The sequence below is a fragment of the Trachemys scripta genome, chromosome 4 (assembly GCF_013100865.1).
Source record: "Trachemys scripta elegans isolate TJP31775 chromosome 4, CAS_Tse_1.0, whole genome shotgun sequence".
Classification (NCBI taxonomy): Eukaryota; Metazoa; Chordata; order Testudines; family Emydidae; genus Trachemys; species Trachemys scripta.
In genome coordinates this window covers 140697600-140722690 of record NC_048301.1, presented here as the reverse complement: position 1 = coordinate 140722690, position 25091 = coordinate 140697600, and the positions used below count along the sequence as shown (strand labels likewise).

Sequence of the window (25091 nt, the reverse complement as noted above, 5' to 3'; positions counted from 1 at the left end):
TTTCTTTCAGGATGGGGTCCCCATTGAGAATGGGTTGAAGTTGTTTGATGATACCCTGAGAGAACCTGCTTCAATACAGAAATAAAACCCTCTCCAACCGCACGCCTCTAGTTGTCACCTACCACCCACGCTGGAACCCATATAGGGTATTTGGGTGACCCCATTCCATGATGCAATATACTTCTTCGGCAGAGCGTCCTTGTTTGGTGAAGGCAGTTTTGAGTGTGTTAAGGTGTATATATCGGACTTTTTCCTCAGAGCAACTGAGTGCCTGGCTATAGATAACAGATGTCTTGGTGCGTTTGGGGTGGTTACTAGATCTATGAAGGCAGGTGTGGTGATCCGTGAGTTTCTTATGTATGGTTGTCCGTTGGGTTCCATTGTTGAAACTGATTATGGCATCCAGGAAGTTGAGAGTTTAATGGACGGGTGGTGGTGGTTGAAATTGTGGTGGAAATCTGTGAGGGAGTTGAAGTTGTCTGTTCAGAAGATGAAAATATCATTGATGTATCTCAGGTTTATCATTGGGTATTAACGGGCCACTTCACCTTGAATGGCCCCTTAGAGTATGTGCTAACTGGTTATGCTAAATTATCTGTTCCATCTTATATTTAGCTGTGACACTCTGAATACCTTTCCCAGACCTGAAGAAGAACTCTGTGTAGCTCAAGCTTCTTTCCGTCTCCCAACGGAAGTTGGTCCAATAAAAGCTATTACCTCACCCACCTTGTCTCTCTAATATCCTGGGACCCATATGGCTACAACACCACTGCATGAGTCAAAGTGCACACAATTAATAGCCTTAAATCAAAGGCTAATACATTCTCAGGCAGCATTGTTCTTAGTTTGGCTATCTGTACATTTCGATGATTACTGATGGAAATATTTTTGCATTGGTTTGTGTGTGTACGGTGAAATCAACGTTTATTGACATTTACCAATAAAAATTGGCTCCTGGCAAACCACCTTCTGCTTCACTACAAGCTAAGTTAGGTAAGCTTCACTTTTCATTACAGGAGCAGACCCATTTACATGGTTTTAGCAAGCCCAGAAGCCTACTCCCAGTTAACTCCAGATAAGGAAAGCATCTCAGTGCTTGTCTATATGGGAACATTAACCGCAATAGCTATTCCTCAGTCGCTCCCTGTGTGGATTTACGGCTTGTCTACACATGGAGTTATTCCGGATTAACTATTCCAGATTCACTCCAGGTGGGAGTACGCTTATTCTGGAACAAGGGTACCTTATTCCAGAATAAGTGTGTCCACACATGGAGTTAATAAGGAATATCTATTCTGCTTTTAAATTCACACCCTACCTTAATCTGAATTATTTTCCCCATGTACACAAGCCCTAAGATAATGCCCCTCTAATGGCTGTGCCATTGTTTCACAGTTAGATTCATTCAGCCTTTTTGGCTTTCCACCCCAGCTCTTTTCTCAATGGAGAAATGTGTTGAAATTGTCTTCTCCAACATACTGCCCTGGAAACCCCATACTTGGGCGGGGTTAAACACCAGGGAGGGAGAAGAGCTACTGAAGCTAAAAGACAATGTCAGCCCAAGAACAAATGAGGATAAACTGGCCAGGAATAAACTGAGGCAGGAGATCAGAAGACGGTTTGCACCTATCAGAGGAGGGAGGTTACATAAGAAACATAAGAGCTGTCTTAGTGGGTCAGACCAAAGGTCCATCTAGCCCAGTATCCTGTCTCTGATGGTGGCCAGTAACAGAGCTTCATGGAGAGAACAGAACAAGGCAACTATGGAGTGATCCACCTCTGTCTTCCACTCCTGGCTTCTTGCAGTCACAAGTTTAAGGTGGCTCCAAGCATGGGATTGTGTCCCTGCCCAACTTGGCTAATAGCCATTGATGGACCTGTCCTTCATGAACTTATCCAGTTGTTTTTTTAAATTAACTCAAGTTACATTTTTGGCCATCACAACATCCTGTGGCAATGAGTTCCACAGGTTAAGTGTGTATTGTGTGGGAAAAGTACTTGCTCTTGTTTGTATTAAACCTGCTACCTGTTAATTTCCTTGGGTGACCCCTGGTTCTTGTGTTGTGGGAAAGGGTAAATAACACTTCTCTGTTCCCTTTTCTAACTCCGTTCCTTATTTTATAGACCTCCATCATATCCCCCTTTAGTCAACTGTTTTGTAAGCTGAACAGCTGTAATCTGTTTAGTCTCTCCTCGTATGGAGCTTGTCCTTGTCCTCCTCCATAGGAGCAGTGAGTGCAAATAATCTAACTGGTGGGAGTTATTCACTATATTTATTACAGGCTGAGAATAATGGGGTGAAGCGGGAGATAGGGAAATTGGCCAGATGGGGCTAATAAAATGAGTATTTGGGCTATTGGCATCCAGTGAAGAAAGTGCAAGGGGGGCTGCATCTAGGGAGTGATGTAAAATATAAGAAAGCAGCAAGAAGAAGAGATAAGAACGAGGCCCTGGAGAGGAAAGATTCACCACCGTTGGACAAGCGAGAGAACCACTGCAGAATGCATCTGAGCTTCCCAGCTCTGGGTGAGAAGGGACCTAGGCAGAGGGTGGACATGACAGCAGATATCACAGGGAGAGAAGCAGCTATGAATAGGTAGGTCTTACGCCACCTGGCAGTTTAACCAAGATCTTGAAGTCAATCTGGGAGCCAATTGGCAGCCATTATGGGTCACAGCTTTGGCTTGTGAAATGACACCCTGCTTAGCTGCCGAATTCTGCGCCAGCTGCTGAGACCGACCCTAACAGCGAAGTGACGAAGGCTTGGATGCCAGTTGCAAGAGCCACAGCTAGAGAAACGGTTGTGGCCCTCCCACTTCTCCTGCCGGCGCCCTGACCATTTGTGCTGGATGGGATAGTTCACACGGGTGCATTTGAATTCTCCCTCCCAGCAGGGAAATACCAGGAAATCTCGACCAGCCCATCTGCGGTTTCCTGAGGGCCATTCCCAGACTCCATGTCCCGATGGATGAAGAAATCGCGGTGCTGCGATGATCATGCACAGCGCTACACAGGGATCTCCCTTCTAGTTCACAACACAGTCCTGGCAACAGCGAGGGAATTGCTTTTCTCCATCGGTGGCCTCTTGGAGCGAATTAATGGTTTTAAGCGGTTGAAACTCTAAGGGCAGCCCATGGCAGTCATAAGTGGACTCTGTGGATATAGAACGAATCACCTATGAGGACGTACCTTTTGAGAGAGTTTTTTTTTTTTCCCCACCAGGGTCTAGGTCTCACTGAGTATCCGATTCCTGCTCTGAATTTGAACCTTCTGGCTCAGGGTCTGGTTCCGTCTCTAATTCTTGCTCTGGATTTGAGCCACCTTCCTCCTTGGGCTCTTGGTCGGGTTCTGGATGTGAACCATCTTCCTCCTCGGGCTCTTGATCTCGCCGAGTCTCTGATTCCTGCTCCAAATCTGAACCACCCGTCTCCGGGTCTGGCTCAATGTCTGATTCCTTCTCTGGATTTGAACAGTCTTCCTCCTCCAGCTGTGGATCGGGCTCTGGATTGAAACCATCTTTCTCCTCTGGCTCTAGGTCTCGCTGAGTCTCTGATTCCTGCTCTGGATTGAAACCATCTTCTTCCTTCAGCTCTGTATGGTGCTCTGGATTGAAAAAATCTCTCTCCCTTGATTCTGGGTCTCGCACAGTGCGTGAATCTCGCTCCGGATTGAAAAAATCTACCAAGAAAACCAGAGGAGGAATAGGTGAATGGTATTCAATTGCTTATTGTTTTCGTTTGCTTCATTTATATCCATACACTCATGTAATAACCTACTTACTGAGTGGTGCAGCACACAGCTCTAGGAAATTCCCAGACAAAAGTTACGTGAAGTTTGAGAGTATTTACGTAGATGTGATTCTAAAAGCCCCATTATGCCAACTGGCGAAGGGTGCGTCCCACCCAATATTGTCAAAATATTTAGCCAAACAGTGTCTTGTAAAGCATCATATAAAAACTGGTGACACGCTGGTGAGAGTCAGGATGTACGGGTTGTATAGAGAGATGTATGTATAATTTTAATATACATTGAGAAGGCCAGAGGTGGATTATGGTTTCATTGGGCCCTGGACCAGAGCAAGTGGGGGGCCTCTCCCACCCTTTCCGCCTGTGGCCGCGCCCACAGCCCCACTCCATTCTGCCCCTTCCCCCACCATGACCACGCCCCTGTTCCACCCATGGTCTCGCCCATTTCCATCCCCCCACTGCAGCCCCGCAACCCATTTGCTCCTTTCTGCCCCACCCCAGGACCGGAGAAGCTCTCCACCCCCAGACACGGCCCCGGGGCCACAGCAGGGAGCGAGAACTCCTCCAGTCCCAGTGCCTGGTGCTTCTGCCGGGGAGTGGAGTCGGGGTGTGGGGGCTTCCCCTGCCCTGCCCTCCTAGCGTTGTTACCGGGGTTGGGGCACTGGGGCTTCCCCTACCCCGCCCGCCAGCCCGGTGCTCCTGATGGGGCTCTGGGCTTCTGCCGCCTGGTGGCAGATTTTTTCTGGGCCCCCCCAATTAGCTGGGGGCCCTGGGCACAGGCCCCATCAGCCCAGTGGATAACCCACCACTGGTGAAGGCATCAGAGAAATAAACCTGCCCTTGACAAAGGAATGTGGATTAACCAATGTGGATCAAGAAAAAACGGCATGGCTGGATTACAAGCACAGGGCAATAGAAGGACATTGGCTTCTAAGATAAATCAAGTGATTGAGCCAATTGAGAGAGCCAATGGACCTGAAGCGGAAGAAGCGGTGCGGTGCCTGCACCCGGAAGAAGCAACAGCCGGGGAGAGGAACTTTATCTGGTTTTACTTTTCACAGAATTCATCTGAAAGGCATTCTGGGCTGTGAAAGGGAAGAACCGGGGGCTCCTCAGGTAGCCGTCACTTGGGACAAAGGGATCAGTGCCCTCTGATTCTGTGACCAGCGGCTCCTGAGGGGCGGGTGATGCTGGTAACTTGATGCAAGTCAGAAAGCTGCTTAGGTGAAGATGGGAACTTGCGAAAGTTAAGTTTGGGTCACTAGAAAGCGTGTTACTTTTGTTTTGTTTGTAACTTTCGCTCTTGCCTAGTATCACTTCAATCTCTGCTCTTCAGTAAGGAACTCCTGTTTAGTTTTACTATGAAGCATCTCAGCGCTGGGTATGAAAGTAAAACGGGAGTCCTCAGCCAAACTGGTGCGTGGCCTGCTTTGTGTGTGTGCTCTCTCTCTCTTTGGAGACAGCGGACTTAATAATTTCTGTGAGTGTCCAGTGACGGGGACCGGCTGCTGCCGAGAGCCGTCTCTGGGGAACGCGGGCATTGGGATTCACTGAATGTCACCTGCAAAGTGAGGTTAAGACTGGCTGAGTCTCGAGGATATTGCTGGTGGGGCGGACGGGCTGGTGTGGCAGGGAGCTGACACACATAGGTGCCGACTTCCCCTCTGTCTGGTGGGTGCTCAACACCCCCCAAACACACACCCCTGGCCCCACCCCTGTCCTGCCTCTTCCCACCCCTGCACCGCCCCCTTCCTGCCCCATTCTACTCCCTTCCCCCAAGTCTCCGCCCCTTCTCCGCCTCCTCCCCTGAGCATGCCGCGTCCCTGCTCCTCCTCATCCCTCCGGGAAAGTCCTAAATGCCGCCAAACAGCTGTCAGGTGGCGGCCGGCCGGGAAGCGCTGGGAGGGAGGGGGAAGAGTGGGGACGCGGCACGCTCCCGGGAGGAGGAGGTGAGGTGGGGGGAGGGGAGCTTGGCTGTTAGTGGGTGTCGAGCACCTGCTAATTTTTCCCCGTGGGTGCTCCAGCCTCAGAGCACTGACGGAGTCGGCACCTATGAGTTAAGCGCCAGCAAGGCTGAGGCAGAGATGTGACACTAGCTTTCGGCTCAGGGCACCCTGAGGATGGCATGACAAGAGATTGTAAACTCTTCGGGGCGTGCAGTACCCTCCCACTTCATCTGATGTCGTTTAGGGCCCCGTGGGGGGCAGGGTCCCCTCATATCCCCTGCAGACCCCGCTTCAGGTCCTTGTCCTGTCTCTTTCTCCCCCACCCTGGCAGACGCCCAAGGGGTTCTGGGAGCAAACAAACAAAAAAGGAAAGTAATTATCCTCAAACCCGCGTTAGAAACCCAGGCCACCCAGTGTTCAGGCTACAGTTACAACACCCAAATGTGATTGTAATATCTCTGGTTGGGTTGTTGGCAGGAGGAGGGAAATTGGGATTTATGCTGACTGGTGTTTAGGACGAGCTTCCTCCACTAGGGGACGTGTGCAACGCACACTACAGGGTATGGCGCTTTGGCTCCCTCTGGTGATGTGGCCACACCGAGATTGATGCATCTGCTACAGAGTTGGGTCTGTTAGCTCAGACAGTAGGTTCACACGTGAGTGCGGTTTTCCGGGACCGTACAGGAAGGGAAGAAGGATCTGTGGGATAGGTCAGAAAGTCTGGTCTGCTTGTGGTGGTGATGAATTTAGCAGGGCTGGTTGGAACTCAGGATTTCCATACATCGGGAAATGCCGCCTTTCCAAATTTGTTTTAGTTCTGAATGAGAACGAGATCCCGAAATTTCCAAATTTCCCATGAAATGAAATTTTTGAAAAAAAATCAAATAAATTTCAAGTCCAGTCAAAAAGCTGCGTTTTGATAATAGCAAAATATTTCATTCTGATGTTGACTATTTAAAAAGGTATATTCTATGTTTTGACACAACTTTTCATTTCAAATAATATAAATATCATGTCATGAATGTAATATAATAGTGGTAGGACAAGACGCAATGGGGTAATCTGCAGCCAGGAAAATTTTGGATAAATATTAGGAAAAATGTTCAAACTATAAGGTTAGTTTAGCTCTGGGAACAGGTTCTAAGGGAGGTTGTGGAATCCCCATCACTGGAGATTTTTCAGAACAGGTTAGACAAACACCGGTCAGGGAGGTCTAGGTTTACTTGGTCCTGCCACAGCGCAGGGGGCTGGAATAGAGGACCTCTCAAGGTCCTTTCCTGCCCCACATTTCAATGATTCTATAATATAAAAAGTGAAATGAAAATTCATTTCAAAATGAAAAATCAAAATGTTCTCTTCTGATAAGGTAAAAACAGAACACCCTTCATTTCAATTTTTTTTCTCAGAACACAATGTTATCAAAATTGACACGTTCTTGAAGAAAGTTTGATTTGATGAAATGGCATTTTCTGCCAGAAAAATATTCCATTGGAAAATGTTTGGTCAGCTATAGAATGGAGGGAAGAAGATTCTAGAAAGTGATGGTTGCCGTGCATTGTCTGTGGTATTCGGTGTTTTCATTTTTCACTTCCTTGCTTTTGTGGTTTTGTGTAAGGGTTGCTGTGTGTAGATCAATGTAACCGCAGCATTATGTTAGGTTGTCATGCATTGATAAAAATAAAGGTTGCACAGAAGAGGAGAAAGATGGCCTTCACCATGGCTTTTGTTTAGTAGGATTTTTTTTCTGTCAGGGTGGATCATATTTTTAATTTAAAAATCAGATTATTTTAATTTAACTCACTTAAAAAAAAAAGTAAATGTTTTTCTTAAAATAAATTTGTTTAAACCTAAATTTGAAGTTGACAACCTATGTTGTGACCTAAAATTCATATAATCTGTTAAACTCATTTAAATAAATAAAACTAATATGCTAAATCAATCAGCCCCCCCTCTCTTAAGGAGAAAAACAGCCTCTTTAACTACTTTTTGAGGTCAGGCCAGGGGCACCAGAACAGGGAAGGCCAGGGGGCCATGCCCCCCCCCCCACTGTTAAAAGTGGAAGGACTATACCCTTCTACTTTTCACCAGCCGTAAGGGCGAGCGATGGGAGGGAGGGGGTGGAGAGGAGCAAGTGGGCGGTGGGGTCTTGGGGGGGGGGAAGAGGCGGTGCAGGAGCTGGGCCTCAGGAGAGGGGGCGGCACGAGGGCTGGGGTTAATGGAAAAGGGGCGGTGTGAGGGCGGGGCCTTGGTGGGAATGGGTGGTGCCAGGGCGGGGGCTCAGGGAGGGGCAGGGCTGGGTTTGGGCACCTATGGCCCCCCCCTCCTTTAGGGCACTTCCGCAGTTCCTGGGTCAGTCTTTATAAATCTAGCACAATATGACCGTTCTACTAGAAAGTCAGGGCCTATGCTCGAGATGCAACTTACCATATTCTGAAGGTTGCAAAAGCCGATTTGTGCCTGGGAATAAGATTTCTAAACACTCCAGAAAGTCTCGGCAGGACGACTCCCCCCTTTTCTGTATGTAAATCAGCAATTTCCTAATTCTGGCCACTTTGTCTTGTAGCTGGTTCATGCTGTCGTACTCCTCCTCTGTGATGATGGACTGGGCTAGTAACTCATCCAAGACGCTCTCGGGGTCTCTTTGAATGATTCCTATCAGCTCTTTGCGTTTGGTGCGTATAACCGTGTATTTGTCGCCAGTGGCCATTGCTACCGAATCCCAGGATCTGGAATGATTTAATAATAAAATGACATGAGATGCAAGAACTAGAGTTAGAGAAGGTGCTAGGGTTAGAATCACAGACATGTCGGGCTGGAAGGGACTTTGAGAGGTCATCTAGTCCTGCCCCCTGTGCTGAGGCAGGACCAAGTAAACCTAGCACAAATCAGGTTTCAGAGGGGTAGCCGTGTTAGTCTGTATCAGCAAAAACAACGAGGAGTCCTTGTGGCACCTTACAGACTAACAAATTTATTTGGACATAAGCTTTTGTGGGCTAGAACCCACTTCATCAGATGCATGAAGTGGAAAATACAGGAGCAGGTATAAATACATGAAGAGTGGGAGTTGCCTTACCAAGTGTGAGGTCAGTCTAACGAGACAATTAAATTGACAGCAGGCTACCAAGGGAGGAAAAATAACTTCTGAAGTGGTAATGAGAGTGGCCCGTTTCAGACAGTTGACAAGAAGGTGTGAGTAACAGTAGGGGGAAATTAGTATTGGGGAAATTAGGTTTAGGTTTTGTAATGACCCAACCACTCCCAGTCTTTATTCAGGCCTAATCTCATGGTGTCCAGTTTGCAAATTAATTCCAGTTCTGCAGTTTCACATTGGAGTCTGTTGTTTTTTTTTTTTTTTTTTTTTGAAGAATTGCCACTTTTAGGTCTGTTACTGATTGACCAGAGAGGCTGAAGTGTTCTCCTACTGGTTTTTGAATGTTATGGTTCCTGATGTCAGATTTGTGTCCATTAATTCTTTTGCGTAGAGACTGTCAGGTTTGGCCAATGTACATGGCAGAGGGGCATTGCTGGGACATGATGGCATATATCACATTGGTAGCTGTGCAGGTGAACAAGCCCCCGATGGTGCGGACATCAGTGACCTTTTTTTGTCCAACCTGTTCTTAGAAACCTCCAGCAGTGGGAATTCCACAACCTCCCTTGGAAGCCCGTTCCAGAGCTTCACTGCTCTCACAGTTAGAAAGTGTTTCCTAATATTTAACCTAAATCTCCCTTGCTGCAGATGAAGCCCATTACTGCTTGTCCTATCTTCAGTGGACATGGAGAAAAACTGATCACTGCGCTCTTTGTAACAGCCTTGTAAATATTTGAAGATTGTTATCAGGTCCCTCCTCTGCTTTCTCGTCTCTAAACTAAACATGCCCAGGTCTTTCGACCTTTCCTCATAGGTTATGTTCTCTTATCATATTTGTTGCCCTCCTTTGGACTCTCTCCAGTTTGGCCACATCTTTTTTAAAGTGCAGTGCCTAAAATTGGACACAATACTCCAGCTGAGGCCTCACCCGTGTCCAGCTGTTAAACAATCTGTGAGATTCATTGGATTCCTCCATTTCTTCTTGTAAGTAGAATGGTTCCACTATCAGAACTGGGCAAATAAAAGATGTTTTGGTTCATTGGCAATTCAAAAAAATAGAAATAAAAAAATTGGGTCAAATGAAATGTTTTGTTTGACCTGAGAAAACAAACTCTGGTTCCATTTTGAGCATTTTTTAAATGCTTTTGATTGTTGTTGTTTTTTTTCCAAACAAAATTAACGGACTTTTTGAAACAATCATTTCAAACTGATAAATTGAAATGTTTGTATCAGAAATGTCAAAGTTTAAATGTTTTGGTTTTTTGGAATGTGTTTTTAGACTTTATTTTTTTCCAAACCAAAATGATTCAGTAAAATCAACATAACTTTATAAACTGTTTTGTTGTTGTTGAATCTGTGTTTTTTGCCAGAGTAAGTTTCATATGATAAATTCTGCCTCGCTCCAGCTGGAGTATCTACAGGGGTGGAACTGTTCACAGTTCTGTCACTTCACAGGTATCTGGGCCGAGACTTCAGCTCTTAGTCCAGGGGGAATCAATTATTTTGTGTCATGGTCCAAATTCCTGGTCAAGATATACTCAAGCTCTGGACTCCAGAGAAACATTTTTCACACTGCAAGTGTCCGTGTTCAATGAACATGTACAATGCTGTGAAATATACCCAGGGCCTATTGCTTATATATTTAGTGCCTTAAATGAAAAATAAAATCAAACCGCTCTATAACTTAAAAAAACCCTCCAAGAAAGATGTAATAAATTACAGCTGAGCCTTTGAGAAAGTACTTAGATAAAATGTCAAATAGATGCAAACATTAGCATTAAAACACTTTCAGACAATGGTTTTAAGCTTTGACTGTTCTTTGACAATACAGTTGTTATAGGCACAGCTGTATATAGATAACATATTAAAAACGTTTCGGCCTTTTGTGGTTTCTTTAACGTAAGTATTCGAGTCTGAAAGAAAACAACACTTTGTACACATGGACTCTTCATCCTTTCACCACAGAGTCAGAAGTCTCTGGAAACCGTCTCTTGCTTGGTGATTTCTCTGACCTGTGTTTGCAAACCCACAACCCTCCCGGAGGCCTCCCAACTTGTGGTGGGTTCTCACCCAGATGCTAACATCTCCATCCTGCAGTTCCATGCCTACTGGTGGCTTTGCCCCACCCAGTGTTGGTGGGTGTTCCACCCACCCAGTGGCCTGGATGACCTTAGGGGCATGCTCCCCAGCACCTGATAGCCTTAGGGACCCATGGCTGCAGGCGCTTCCCCCTCAGATCCTCCCCAAGCAGTGATGGCAGGTGCCCCTGCTGTCCAGTGGCCTCTGGTTCCACAAGAGAACAATGCTTCACCTCCTCTCATCTTCCCATCCTGCACTGGGAGCAATCTCACCTTCCTGTTGGCCTTTGTGTCCTAGCTGTTGCTTTGCTTAACCCTTTATAGCCTATGAGACAATGTCTTCATGGATGCTGGGTCATAGACAGCCTTTGCTGGTTGTGCTCGGGCTTTGCTGATCCTGATGAGTGTACCTCAGTGGTTCAGGGGCTTCTCCCTGGTCAGAGTAATTTTCCTTTCCTGTCAGGGCCAGCTACGTGCTACCCCTGAAACTGCTGACTGAGGGATGGGAAGAATAAGGAGGGAGGCAGCCAGCAACTCTCATGCCTGTAAGATTCGCTGGTGCAGGGTGAGCTCCTCTCCGTTCTCTGCAATCCCAGATCTACACTGGGACAGGAAGGGCTGGAACAAAGCATGTCAGCTTCCCTTTGAAGCCCCAAGTCCTGGCACGATTCTAGGCAGGGCTGAAGTCCGAGTCCTGGCATGCCCGGCGGTCTGCTGAAAAGTCTCTGGCAGTCCTGGTTTGGACCACACGGGCTGCCTATTGACAACCCCATCTTAGCCCATGCAAGGAAGAGGTCAGGGCCAGTTTAGATAATGCTGCCAAAATGTAACCACAGCTCTTGGGCCTTTTATTTTTCCAAGTTAGGGGCTGAGAAAATTGTCCCCCCCCCCCCAAACATCTTCAAAACTCCTGTGCAGCTGCTCCTTTCTCTAGCCGCCATCTCAGAGGAGAAATGGAGGGGCTACTGCTTTTGTCAGATGGCTACCAGCTTGGTTAGCCAAGTCAGTACGGGTGCTTCTCTCCTATTTCTGGCACTGGGGAGGTAAGATTTAGAGGCAAGAGTGGAATAGCCATAGTCCTATTTCGGAGCAGAGTGAAATATCCTTGCGTGTTTCACTTTGGCCTTTCCATGACAATCATTTGACCCAGTGCTGATGCGTGGCCTGCATTAAATTCCCTGGCCGGTGCTAGACAGGATGTCAGACCGGATGATCATAACGATCTGTGGAAGTGGAAAAAGGGATAAAGGGAATTTAAACGCAAATATCTTCGTTTCTAAAAATAAAGCAAAAGTCAGGCTAACACTAACTCTAATAACGTGAGACTTTAAGGCAGGGTCTGGGCAAGTGGGAAAAACTGTAAAAGATACTGTTTTGACCTTATGTTAAATAAAAATAAACGCAGCTTGTAGCAGAAACTGCTGAAAAAAGTAAACTATCAGGAAGAAATATGTATAAACAAGACGCGGTTGTTGATCATTCTTGTATGCAACAAAATTGTTTATCTGGCGGAGACCTGCCTAGGAAGGGGGAATCCCTGTCCGTGTGCACTCTCCCCCTTGCAATTGCTTAAAAATAACTGTCTCTAAATTGTTGCAAACAACCCTAAGAGGGAAGACTGTGTTTTCTTCCACAGATCCCTTTGGACCTTAAACTGTATGAATCTCCGAAAGAATAGATCATCATAGAGGCTGGTCTCCTCGTCCTAGCTCTGCTTCTGCTCGGCCAAACTGTCTGCGTACGACACGAGGAAAAACGCAGTGGGCAGCTTGGGATCTGGCCGAAGAAATGTTTACCTGGCTCAAGTGTTTATTGAAAAGTAGTACCTACCTCCAGGGTCTGCGAGAGTCGAGAGAGATCCCACCTCCCAGCGAGGTGTCTGCTGTGCGTTATAGAGCAGAAATGCAGAGTCACTCTAGGCGAGAGATCCTGTCTTGCAGTGTGGTATTGGCTCTGTTTCATACAGCAGAAAAGCCGAGTTGCTCTCTAGATCTTGTCTTCCAGGGAGGAATCTGCTTTGCTTTCGGTAGCAGAATAGCTGAGTCAGGCAGGGGTTGTGAGCCGGATATGGGGACAAGGGCATGGCTGGCTTCTCTCTGGGCATCTGGGAAATCAGCGCAAGAGAAGTCACAACCCAGAGACACTTTGCATCCTCCTCCCCTCACGTGACGCTTGGCACAATCCCTGATGCTATTTGTGTCTGGCTGGGGATGAGCCAAGATGAAATGGAGGTGGTGTGAGCTTAGGTCACGGTGTTCATAACAGTGCCTGCCTGCCCTTCATCACGCAGCACGGCTGGCAGGCCAAGGCCAGCTGCATGAGGTGGAGGGGGAAGGGCAGTTGGTTTCTGTCCCCCTGCCCCACCACGCATGGACTGTTTTGAGTTGGCTTATCTGGGTGGGTGCTGCCACACTAAAACTAGGGACCTGCATACCACTGGCACCTAAAACACCTTTCACTTTCTGGATCTTGAGAAGCCTATTTGCAACTTTAGGCACTTAAATCTCTTTAGCATCTGGTCCTAAGTAATAAGTTCCTGGCAGACATATGGAGAAGTTAGATAAAAAACAACACTCTCGGTGGATGGTTGCAACGTAACACAACTTTTATACTTAGTGTAATGACTGAGGCCCCCAAATGATGAACGATCGCTATTCTTAGTAAATAAACCAGAATCCTGTAACTCGAAATTGGGCCAGCTAGTAAGCTGAGGGAGGACTAATGACCCACCAGAGTTTGGCAGAAAGCAGCACGTTTATTATACTGATAGCTAAGCTCAAAAGAAAGGGGGGTGGGGTCACCCTCACACTCGCATACTCACACTCCCAGGACAGGCACGGCACTGGAGATGTCAGCATCCTTCAAGGTAAGTGTCCCACAGCGCAGCGATGGACGGTGCGATGAAGGTAAGTCTTCCCGAGGCACGATGGAATGCAACGCAGTGAACCACTGGCCAGGCGGTCCAGGCGAAGGGCCTTCACGGGAGGTACAAGCTTGTGAGTGCACTGCCGAGCACATGGCCCTTTCCCCTTTTAAGGACCTGCTCCTCATGGCCTGCGACTAGAGATGACTTGGCTGCGTCTGGTTGGTCACACTCCACCTCGGGCAGTGTCCATGCAGCGTCCACGCATTGGGCATGTGATTGCTGTCTAATTAGTGTTCCAGACACCTTGTTTACCTGGGAGCTCTTCTGATCTTCCAGCTGCTCAACCAACCCATTCATCCCACAAGCATCCCAGGAGGGCAGGGGAGGGGGAAAACCACTTCACAGGTATTCAACGAGGGACAGGAGACAAAGGGGCGGGGGGGAGTGTAACAGATCTTTTGAGCATGCAGGTTATACAGAGCATACAGATCACTGGTTCACCTACAAAGAACAAAAAGGTTGATGGGACTTGTAGGAGCAGCAAAGTCCCAGCATGCCTTGCGTTTATAATTTGTTGTATTTCAGATGAACCTAAGCTGAACTTTAGCTAACCTAGTCCAGATACCAAGAAAAGAGTCACTTGTAATTGGTATGTGGCAGGCGTTTCCTGCGATTAATTAAAATAATCGATTGGAAGATGTGTTTTGCTGATCAGGAAATTGCTCGAACCAATGTTTCCTGTCATAATGATTTGGTTACAGAGATCTTTTGCAGCTGATAAAATAATGGATGGTTGAACAGATGCCATTAGCTTATCAGTTGATAAGTTGGAGAGCGGTCAGAGAAGAGCCATGAGAATTATCAAAGGATTAGAAAACCTGCTTTATAGTGACCGACTCAAAGAGCTCCATTTATTTAGCTTCACAAAGAGAAGGTTAAGGGGTGACTTGATCACAGTCTATACGTATCTATGGGGGGAACGAATATTTAATAATGGGCTCTTCTTAGAGAATGGTCTAACACAATCCAATGGCTGGAAGTTGAAGCTAGAAAAATTTGGACCGGAAATAAGGTGTAGATTTTTAACAGTGAGAGAGTAATTAACCATTGGAACCATTCAGCAGGGTCGTGGTGAATTCTCCATCACTGATCATTTCTAAAGCAAGACTGGATGTTTCTTCTGAAGATCTGCTCTAGGAATTATTTGGGGGCAGGTCTCTTGCCTGTGTTACACTGGAAGTCAGACTACATGATCACAATGGTCCCTTCTGGCCTTGGAATGAATGAATCAATGATGTAAATCAGATACCATGAAAAGAGGTTCACAGTCCGTAGGTCATTTTCTTTGTCTCTTTTCTGGAAACCTGCACAGTCTCTAAAGGGATGCCTGTTTTTATAGCAGTGCATTGTCATAGACAAAATAGTGTAATTGATAAGGGATATACATAAGTGCCCTGTAATTGGTAAGATTTATAATGGACAAAATGGACAAGGAACATTTGGTATAGCAGATGTGTTCTGAAATCAATGTAACAGCTAACCAGTAAGCTACTGATTCATGTCTAAGCCTTAAGAGCTAATTGTGATTGCAAATTTTCCCAGTGCTAATTAAGTAATTACAGCTGTCATTGGCTTATTGATTCAAAATCAAATCAAATCATGAGAAAGGATTATCTCCGTTCTACACCAGTATATAAGGGGACATCATTTTGGGAGCTAGCTGGAAGAGTCCAATGCTGCTAAACTGCTGCCCAGATTGGTTATAGTTCCCTGAAAACATCGATCCAAAGTGCAGCGGCAGTCAAAAAAGCTAACAATGTTAGGAACCATTAGGGAAAGGATAGATAATAAAGCTGAAAATATCATACTGCCTCTATATAAATCCATGGTATGCCCACACCTTGAACACTGCGTGCAGTTCTGGTCGCACGATCCCAAAACATATATTAGAGTTGGAAAAGGTAGACAGAAAGAAACCAAAAATGTTTAGGGGGTATGGCATAGCTTCCACTTGAGGAGAGATTAAAAAAACGAGGACTGTTCATCTTAGAAAAAAGAAGACTAAGGGGGAATATGGTAGAAGTCTATGAAATCATGACTGTATTATTAGTAGTATTGGGGTCACCAGATTAAATTAATAGGCAGGAGGTTTAAAACAAACAAAAGGAAGTACTTCTTCACACAATGCACAGTCAACCTGTGGAATTCCTTGCTGGAGGATGTTGTGAAGGCCAAAGTATAATTGGGTTCAAAAAGGAATTAGTTATGTTCCTGGAGGATAGGTCCATCAATGGCTATTAGCCAAGATGGTCAGGGATGCAACCCCATGCTCTGGGTGTCCCTAAGCCTCCAACTGCTAGAAGCTGGGACTGGACAACAGGGGATAAATTACTTGAAATTGCCCTGTTGTGTTCGTTCCCTCTGAAGCACCTGGCACTGGCCACAGTTAGAAGAAAGGACACTGCGCTAGATGGACCATTGGTCTGACCCAGTACGGCCATTCTTATGTATGCTTTTCCTTTCTGTATTCTACTGTGTTAATTTTTGACTAATAATCTCTGATTAAACAATCCCAATTGAGCCGATTATTTGACATCTTGCTGAGTTATTGTTGTTATTTAAATTCAAACACGCAACACTGTTTAAGAATTGCTCAGCCGTCAAGATCTTTTAGAAAAGGCAGGACAGAGGCCTGAAAGAATTAAAAGCCCCCTCAGAAGTTTCATTGCGGGGTTTCTTAAGACTTTCTAAGTAGCCCGAGGAAAGTCAGTATTTGCAGCCTTGCTCGAGAGTGTGCCCCTCATGTAGATTGAAGAGACTTCCCTTTTTCCCTGTCTGTGAATGAATGAATTGAAGTATAGATATCAAATATTAAGAGACTATATTATCCTGTCCAATACAGTAGAGGGAAAAATAGAGAACTAGATGGAATAAACCGTTGTGATTAAATGAAGAAATATGTGGAAAAGGGAAGTCGACTGTAAGTAGACTTGGCAGAATTGGATTTTTTTAAAAATAATTTTGATGGATAATATCTGATTATTTTTAAGCTTTTTTGTGATTTTTATCAATTTGAGTTTTCACAGTTGCGAGGGTATTATGGGGGAGGGTCAGACAACAGCGGGGGTCAGACAGTAATTATACAAAGACAGTAGACTTTGAGATGCAAAAAGATAAAGCTTTATAACCACTAAAACAGAAATTGTCAACATCACGTGTCAAAATGTACAAAGTCAATAGCCTTAAATCAAACTCTGATAAGTTCTTGGGCAGGAATTTTCTTACTTTGCCTTTTTGTAAGTGTTGATGATTATGGATGGAAATATGTTTTCGCCGGTTTGTGTGTGTAGGATGAAATTGACATTTACTGATAATAATCTAGTACTTTCAAACCTATTTATATCCTGTCTCTGCTTTGGGTTGGGGAAGGGGCTGGCTGGATGGGGCAATGGCTCCCTCTTGTGTCCCGTAGATGGAGTCTCTCCTCAGTGCTGTAGTCAGGATTTCTGTTAGTTTGGCTTTCTGATATTGTCCTATCCCTCTGTTGAAACGGTTCCTTCCCCTGTGCAACCTCACCCTTTCTGCACTGCATTTCACCGGCCATCACGTTACCCAGTTACCTGCATCTTTTAGCCTGGAGCCCTTCACAATCCTCCCACATCAAAATAATTTGGTAGTGTCTGTAAATTTCCCCTCTCACTGTTCACCCTGTAATCCTGGGCCATTAATAAAATACTGAACAGTCCTGATCCTATCTGTGATCGCTGGGACCTCTGTTAGCCCCTGTGACGGGTTGGATCACAGAAACCCCCCTGGGAGCTGCCACCCGATGTGCAAAGACTACCCCTGCTTCTGTTTTCCCTGCCAGCTCAGGACTCCAGCCCCCTGTCTTGCTGAGCCAGACACTCCCGTCTGGCCCCAGACACAGACCCAGGGTCTGAATCACTTGTCCCAAAGCTGCAGGTTTACCTGAAAACAGCTCACAGAAGTGTGCTTGTCTTTAGCACTCAGATGCCCAACTCCCAATGGGGTCTAAACCCAGATAAATCCATTTTACCCTGCATAAAGCTTATGCAGGGCAAACTCATAAATTGTTCGCCCTCTATAACACTGATAGAGAGATATGCACAGTTATTTGCTCCCCCAGGTATTAATACATACTCTGAGTAAATTACTAAATAAAAAGTGATTTTATTAAATACAGACAGTAGGATTTAAGTGGTTCAAAGTAGTAACAGACAGAACAAAGTAAGTCACAAGCAAAATAAAATAAAATGCGCAAATCTATGCCTAATCAAACTGAATACAGATAATCTCACCCTCAGAGATGCTTCAGTAAGTTTTTCTCAGACTGGACACCTTCCAGGCCTGGGCACAATTCTTTCCCCTGGTACAGCTCTTGTTCCAGCTCAGGTGGTAGCTAGGGGATTCTTCATGATGGCTCCTCCCCCTCTCTCTTCTCTTCCCCCCTTTATATATCTTTTGCATAAGGCGGGAACTCTTTGTCTCTCTGGGTTTCCACCCCCCCTCACTGGAAAAGCACCAGGTTAAAGATGGATTCCAGTTCAGGTGACATGATCACATGTCACTGCAAGACTTCATTACTCACTTGCCAGCACACACATATACAGGAAGACTCACAGGTAAATACAGCCATCTGCAGACAATGGGAGTCATCAAGATTCCAAACCATCATTAATGGTCCACACTTTACACAATTACAATAGGCCCTCAGAGTTACATTTTATATTTCTAGTTTTAGATACAAGAGTGGTACATTTATACAAATCAGATGATCACACTCAGTAGATTATAAGCTTTGTAATGATACCTTACAAGAGACCTTTTGCATGAGGCATATCCCAGTTACTTACATTCACTTATTACCGTATTTTCTCTAAAACTATCTGTTACATTATATTGACTTATTATCAAGTTTTTATAAAACCATATAGACTGCACAACGTCACAGCCCCTTCCCCAACTCAGAGCATATAAGTAACATCCTAATGCACTTTGCTGAGACCACAAAACTGGTCAGCAGGGGTGAGTTTGAAGAGCTAAGGCCAGTAGGCACTATTAGATCTAGTCTAGATTAAACTGGAGAAATTCACCCAGTTCCCCCTGAACTGAGTCTAGTAACTTGTGTTTGGCTAAAGCATCTTCCAGAAACCACCAGGCAGTTGCTTATTCTGGGGTTGGTCGCTCTCAGTCTCTCCTGTGGCAGCTGTTCCATAATTAAATATCCATTGGGCCAGCTACACAACGAGCAATTGACTCCCTAGCCCAGTGGCCAGGGCACATGCCAAAGAGGAGGGAGTCCCAGGTTGGAGTCCCTGCTCTGCTGTTTATTTCATTAGCCTGGTGATTAGGGGATGCGGGTGGGGTGTCAGAGACCAGGGTTTAAGTCCCTGCTGTGACGGAGATTTGAAAACTGGTCTCCAGCCTCCTAAGTGCCCTAATCCCTTGGGTATGCAGAGATCACTCCTTCTAGCTGGTCTAGAGCAAGGGGAATTAGGTGCCTGAATAAAACCTTGGACGTTCCGGCTCAGCCCTGCCCCTTTCCGCGGTATTTCACTCCTGGCTAGTTTAGGGGGCTCCCTGCTCAGCTTCACGGTTTCTGTGCCCCCCCCCCAGTTCACAGGTATCCAGCTTTTCCCATGCATTGTAGGGGGAGCCTGACTCAGAGCTGAGGATTCCACCGGGCTGGTGCGTTAATGTGGACAGAAATGAACAGAAAGTCCAAGGTGTTAACACGACCCTGTCACCATACAGCACTAAATAGCTGACCTCGGTGACCTCATCCTGCTTCCACAACCACCACTAACAATCTCTATCACCTCTGATGAAGGATACAGACAAAGTCTCATAGTTAAGACGTGCACCTGGGATGTGGCATGCCAAGAGATGGATCTGTGTTACCATCTGTAATGCAGATGGTGCCTTTAAGGGCTGAGCTTCCCAGACAAGTTCAGGCTGGTGCTGTGACACTCTTGTTTGGCACACACAGCACGAGCAGGACACAGAATTAAGCCAGGGCCAGGCAGGGCTACCCTAATACTGCTAATAGTGTGCAAGTGATAATGAGTTCCCTGTCTGGGCTGGGCTATCATAATCCTACTACTAAATGTGCACTTCCTAAGCGAGCCCAGCCCCCTCCAGCTGCTTCCATAATACTGCTAGTAACTTAATAACTCGCATGTCATAATGGGTCCCCATCCCAGTTGGCTACCATAATCCTACTAATAAATGTGCACATCATCATGGGGCCCAATCTCAGTCAGGGCTCGCCCTGCTACTACCGTAATACTGCTAATAACTTGCATATCATAATGGGTCCCCTTCCAAATTGGGCTACCAAAATCCTACTAATAAATGTATCTTTATCATGGGGGCCCAGTCTCAGTTAGGGTCCCCTCCTGCTGCTACCATAATACTGCTAATCACGTTCATGTCATAATGGGTCTCCTTCCTAATGGGGCTACCGTAATCCTACTAATAGATGTGTACGTCATCATGGGGCCCAATCTCCTGCTGCTACCGTAATACTGTTAATAACATGCATACCATAATGGGGTCCCCATCTTGGGTGGGCTACCATATTCCTAGTACTAAATGTGCACATCACCTTGGGGTCCAATCTCCAGCTGCTACTGTAATACGGCTAATAATGTGTAACCCACATGTTGTACACTACAGCATTTGATTTTTAAGTCCAAAGAGAAGGGAGGGAAGTGAGATGGATTTTAGCTGGAATCCTCAGCAGACGTAGTTAGAAAGGCCCAGAAATATCCAGGAGTAGGGTGTGGCTGACTTTGGACATGCTCAGTCACTGGTCCTCAAGTTGGACAGGAAGTTTCCATTAAGGGCAAGCAGTCTTGTAGCCCTCGCCTGCTGAGAGCTGAGCCAATCAGAGTGCAGGGGCAGGGTGGGAGATTATAAATATAGGCGTTAAAGGCCACCCTGCAAATTCTGTAGCTGATTGATGGAAGAGCAATGGGGGTGTCTGCTGGGAGGACCGATCCTAGCACCTGGTCTGCTTTGGATCAAGGTAAATGCTATTCCAGCCTTACCTACTAGGGAGTCCCTCCATTAAGATCCTGTTTGATCCCCATGGGGTGCTCTGTGGACACGGAGGGGGAGCTGGGAGGTGATGGAACTTGTGGAGTTTGCACTGAACTCTCAGCTCCCTGCTTCAAACTGGGATTCTGTCTCTGTAAGAGAGATCAGGGCAGAGCTGTGCGAGGGGAGGGTTTGTAAATCCTCATTGGACCCTGCCAGGTGTATGGGGGAGAAGACAGGGCCCTACAGCGCGACGGCTGGGTAGAAATGCAAGGAAGGGGTGTTTTCTATGCCAATTCCAGTGTCTGCACCACTCAGGACACAGAGATTTCTTCTCCCCCCAGAAAGTGAGGTGCACGGTCAGTTGCCAACCTAGGGGCTGGAACCCAGCCCAGACTCACGCGGTTTGGAGCAGACCAGAGACCCTGTCGGTCTCCCCAAGCCTGGCAGAGCTGTGGGTGTGGGGGAGACCTGAGGGGGAGCCCTGGGCTGGGCTGGCAAGGGGCTGTAGGTTGGGAGTGAGGGGCACTGGCAGAGCTGGGGGCATGGGGGAGGGGCACCCCAGGGGGCTGTGTGTTGGGATTGAGGGGCATTGGCAGAGCTGGGGGCGTTGGGGAGGGGGACCCCAGGGGGCAGTGGCAGAGCTGGGGATGTGGGGGAGGGGCACCCCAGGGGGCTGTGTGTTGGGAGTGAGGGGCAGTGGCAGAACTGGGGGTGTGGGGGAAGGGGACCCCAGGGGGCTGTGTGTTGGGAGTGAGGGACAGTGGCAGAGCTGTGTGGGGCTGGGATAGCAGGGGGCTGGGTCAGGATCATGTCCCATCCCTCTCCCCACTCCCAGAGTTCGACCCTCCACCCACTCTCTCTTCCTCCCCAGGCAGACCTTCATGGGCACCGGGGATTCCTGGTAAGTGGGGGGCAGGGCAGGGGAGCTCACCTATTGCTGTGCCTTCACAGCGATGCTTCCTCCCCCCCGCCATGCCTACAGCTGTGCCCCTGACAGCACAAACTCCAGGGCAGACCTCCTGGGCAACCCTGCACTCCCCACTGGCTAGGGGGACCAGACAGCAAGTGTGAAAAATTGGGACAGGGCGTGGGGAGTAATAAGAGCCTATATAAGAAAAAGACCCCCAAATCGGGACTGTCCCTATAAAATTGGGACATCTGGTCACCCTACCACTGGCCACAGCTCCCCCCCCGTCAGTCAGCACGGCTGCAGCCTGACTCCCCTCTGCAAGCCCCCCCACCCCAGCATGTCCCCATGCAGCCCCCCCAGCCACCACCTGCATGTCCGTGGTTCCTTGCCTCACAGCTCTCCATTGTCTCTGCGCCTCCACCCCATCTCTCCATCCCACCTCCCCCCATGCCGGGGATCAGACCTCCCCTCCCCCCACACACATACAGGGCAGCAACAGGCCATGTTCAAATATCTAGTTTTCTAGGAAATCGTTTTAAAATTAACATCCCCAGCCCACCGCTGGGAAAAACCCTAAATCCCTCTCCGTCCCGGGTGGTCTGAACCGTCAGAGCGCCCCGTGGCTCACTCAGCTCTCCCAGGCCTGTGCCCCAAAACAGCAGCTGCAGGATTTCAGCGCTACCCTCGCACTGCGGAGGGGATCCAGCAGGAAACAGGCCCTGGCTCAGACTCCAGCCCACCAAAGACTTGCCCCTTCCCTCCTGCAGGCAGACAGCTCCACTGAGGTACGGGGCTGAGGGTTTGGTTACGCTGTACCCGGCCCTCGGGGCATCTTCAGCGTGGTCCTGTTGCTCTTCGGTCACACTGCGAGGGGAGCAACATTTCACCCCCCCCAGCTGCCAAAATCTAAATGAGCTTTAACCCGAACGTTTGCCCTGGTGCTGTGGGCGTCCCCCCGGCGAATAGGGCAGCTCGTTTGTTGGAGCAGGGCGGGCCGCAGCCAGTCTCTCCTGCCGCGAGATAATTTACTATTCATAGGAGCAGTGACTTGACCTGGGGGCTCCGACACTGCAGTTCTGGGCTCTCACCAGGACGCTGCTGGCCACTCCGCATTGCCTCTGACTCATATCCCAGGTGAACGCTTAAAAACAAACAGCGATATTAACTGTCAAAATTATATAAAAAAAAAAAAAATTCCAGCTCTGCCAAGCCGAGGTGCGGAAGATCAGGGTTCGAATTCCTGTTGCAAATCAAGCCCAGCAGGGATTCGAACCTGGTGCTCCCACATGCTAGGTGACTGGGCTAACCCCGTGGCTCTTCTGGGTTGGAGTTTTCACAGTCATCCCTATTGATCCTGTTCTACTTTGTATAACGAGCTAAGAAGGGGCTGAGAAGGAGTAAGACTCTGTGGCCCTGCGATTAGGCATTCACCTGGCATACCCCAGGGATCCAGCAACGGGGCTTGGGAGGCGATTTAAAGGGTCCTGGGCTCCAGCCGCTGCAGGGAGCCCCGGGCCCTTTAAATGGCCAGCCTGGGGAAGCCGGTCCGGTCCAGCACGGAGTACCGGCTCTTGCCGGCTTACTTTCACCTCTGCTCATAGGTCAGGTTTTCCAACCCTCTGACCATGTTTGTTGCTCTCCTCTGCACTCTGACCAGTTTGTCCACATCTTTCCTAAAGCACGGTGCCCAGAATTGGACACAGCTCTCCAGCTGAGCTCTCCCCAGAGCTGAATAGAGCGGGACAATTACCTCCCGTGTCTTACATACACCATGCCGGTTACTGCACTCCAGAATATTAGCCTTTTTCTGCAAATGCAGCACATTGTTGGCTCATATTCAATTTGTGATCTGCCACAACCCCAGATCCTTTTCTGTGATATTCAACTTGTGTCTCTGCCATTGGTTTGACAGGATGTCCCTGGTCTCTCTGACGTGGCAGCAGCAGGAAGTGAGTTCTTAAGTAGAAAACGATGAGTGTTGTGTGAAAGGGGGAAGGAGAGGGAGTTTCTGCTCTGTGGCTTGTCCCATAGACGAACTTTGTTCCTTAGAGGTCACTGAACTTTGCTGTATCAGCTACCAAAGGGGAAGCTGTTTGCTCCTTCCTGACTGCGTCTGCAGCTGTTTTACAACGGCACCATGGAAATGTGTGTGTGCTGTCCCCAGCTGAACTGTCCTTTCAGAAGGGCTGTTTTTGTTTTCGTGGCCAGAGTTGATTTCTTCTGCTGCTACTTTTCCTGTTTGGCTGCAGCTACGAGTCACCCTGGCCAGACATCTTCAGCTGCGTGTTGAACTTCCTTCTGTCAGTGAGCGAAGAGGGGAACGGCAGAGTTAGAAATGAGCTTTTCTTTGTTCTAAATCATGATCTGTTCAAAAATGGAGCCTGCTACTCCTGATTTGAGCCCCTCTTATTGGCTGTGTAAAAGCATCAGGGTAACCTCAGCGGTGACCGACATCAGGCCACCATACTGTACTTAGATGTCCCTCCCCTGCCTCAGTTGTTTCTGTCCTAACACTTGCCCTCCAACCAAAATAAATTGGAATTTCTACTAAAGTCTCCTTCCATGTCTAATATATTTTGTCCTCTGCACCATCCAAACTCATGGCCTTATGGGTAAATTCCTCCCTCCGTTTCCCCATGCATATTTCTCCAGCATCTGGGCCAGCTAGCAGTCCTGTGTGCTGCAGTCTGGATGTACAGCAGCTGTTCTCTGTCCTCTCTTCACTCCCTTCTCCCTTTCCTATTTCCATTGACAGCGGTGCTGTCAAAGCTGATTCCCCACTCTGGCACTTCAAGTGCAGAAGGTGGGGCCCACAAGGATTCTAAAAATGAATACTGGCCACTCCAGGCTAGTATTAAACTCCCAAGGTTACAGTTTCACTCTGACCTTGGATGGATAGATGCTGCCACCACCCAAATGCTAAAAACCCCTTTGAACACGGGAAGGAGCACTTGGGAATTCCTTCCTGTGGGGTACCCTCAAGTCCTTTTACCCTCCTTCCAGGGAAGAGCTGAGAAAGAAAACAAAGGAAATCAGCTGTTGCCACAAGCTAATTTAACAACATGCACAAACCTCTTAGGACACCAAAAATCCAATCCTGTTCTTAAAAAAGGTAAATTTTATTAAAAACAAAAAGAAAGAAAATACATCTTGGACTTAGGCTTTTTGCTAGATCTTAAAAAAAAAAAAACAGTTACAAAAATTAAGCATCAAGATAGCTCTCTTGAGGTTCAGCTTAGAGGTTACAAGCAAAACAAAAGCATCTGGGGTAAGCAAAGAGGAGTCCACAAGCCAATAAAAAATAAAAGAAATAACCCTAATCACATCTTCCTAGACATTCCCTAATTTATTTACATTTCTGCGGTTCAGTTTAAGTATGATCTGATGGT

The 25091-nt window shown here is 47.3% G+C and overlaps 1 protein-coding gene across 2 annotated transcripts; it reads right to left on the bottom strand.

Annotated features, from left to right (window-relative positions):
* On the bottom strand, nt 1-13100 carry LOC117876303 (nucleolar protein 3-like). 2 transcript variants are annotated; one of them, XM_034768328.1, is made up of 4 exons: nt 12692-13100; nt 11135-12084; nt 8117-8418; nt 1-3678 (listed from the first exon to the last, which is right to left on the bottom strand). In XM_034768328.1, exons 3-4 carry the CDS (start codon nt 8397-8399, stop codon nt 3233-3235), a joined length of 729 nt encoding a protein of 242 aa, XP_034624219.1. In that variant the 5' UTR covers nt 8400-8418; nt 11135-12084; nt 12692-13100; the 3' UTR covers nt 1-3232. The 2 variants fall into 2 exon arrangements, with proteins under 2 accessions (XP_034624219.1, XP_034624218.1); XM_034768327.1 differs by lacking the exon at nt 11135-12084 and having other exon boundaries at nt 12692-13094.
* Nucleotides 13101-25091: the final 11991 nt, after the last annotated feature.

Coding starts and splice junctions, on each gene's coding strand:
- LOC117876303 (XM_034768328.1), bottom strand. CDS start 8,399: ATGGCCACTGGCGACAAATACACGGTTATACGCACCAAACGCAAAGAG. Junction 3,679..8,116: donor TTTGCAACCTTCAGAATATG/GTAAGTTGCATC, acceptor TTTTCTTGGTAG/ATTTTTTCAATCCGGAGCGA.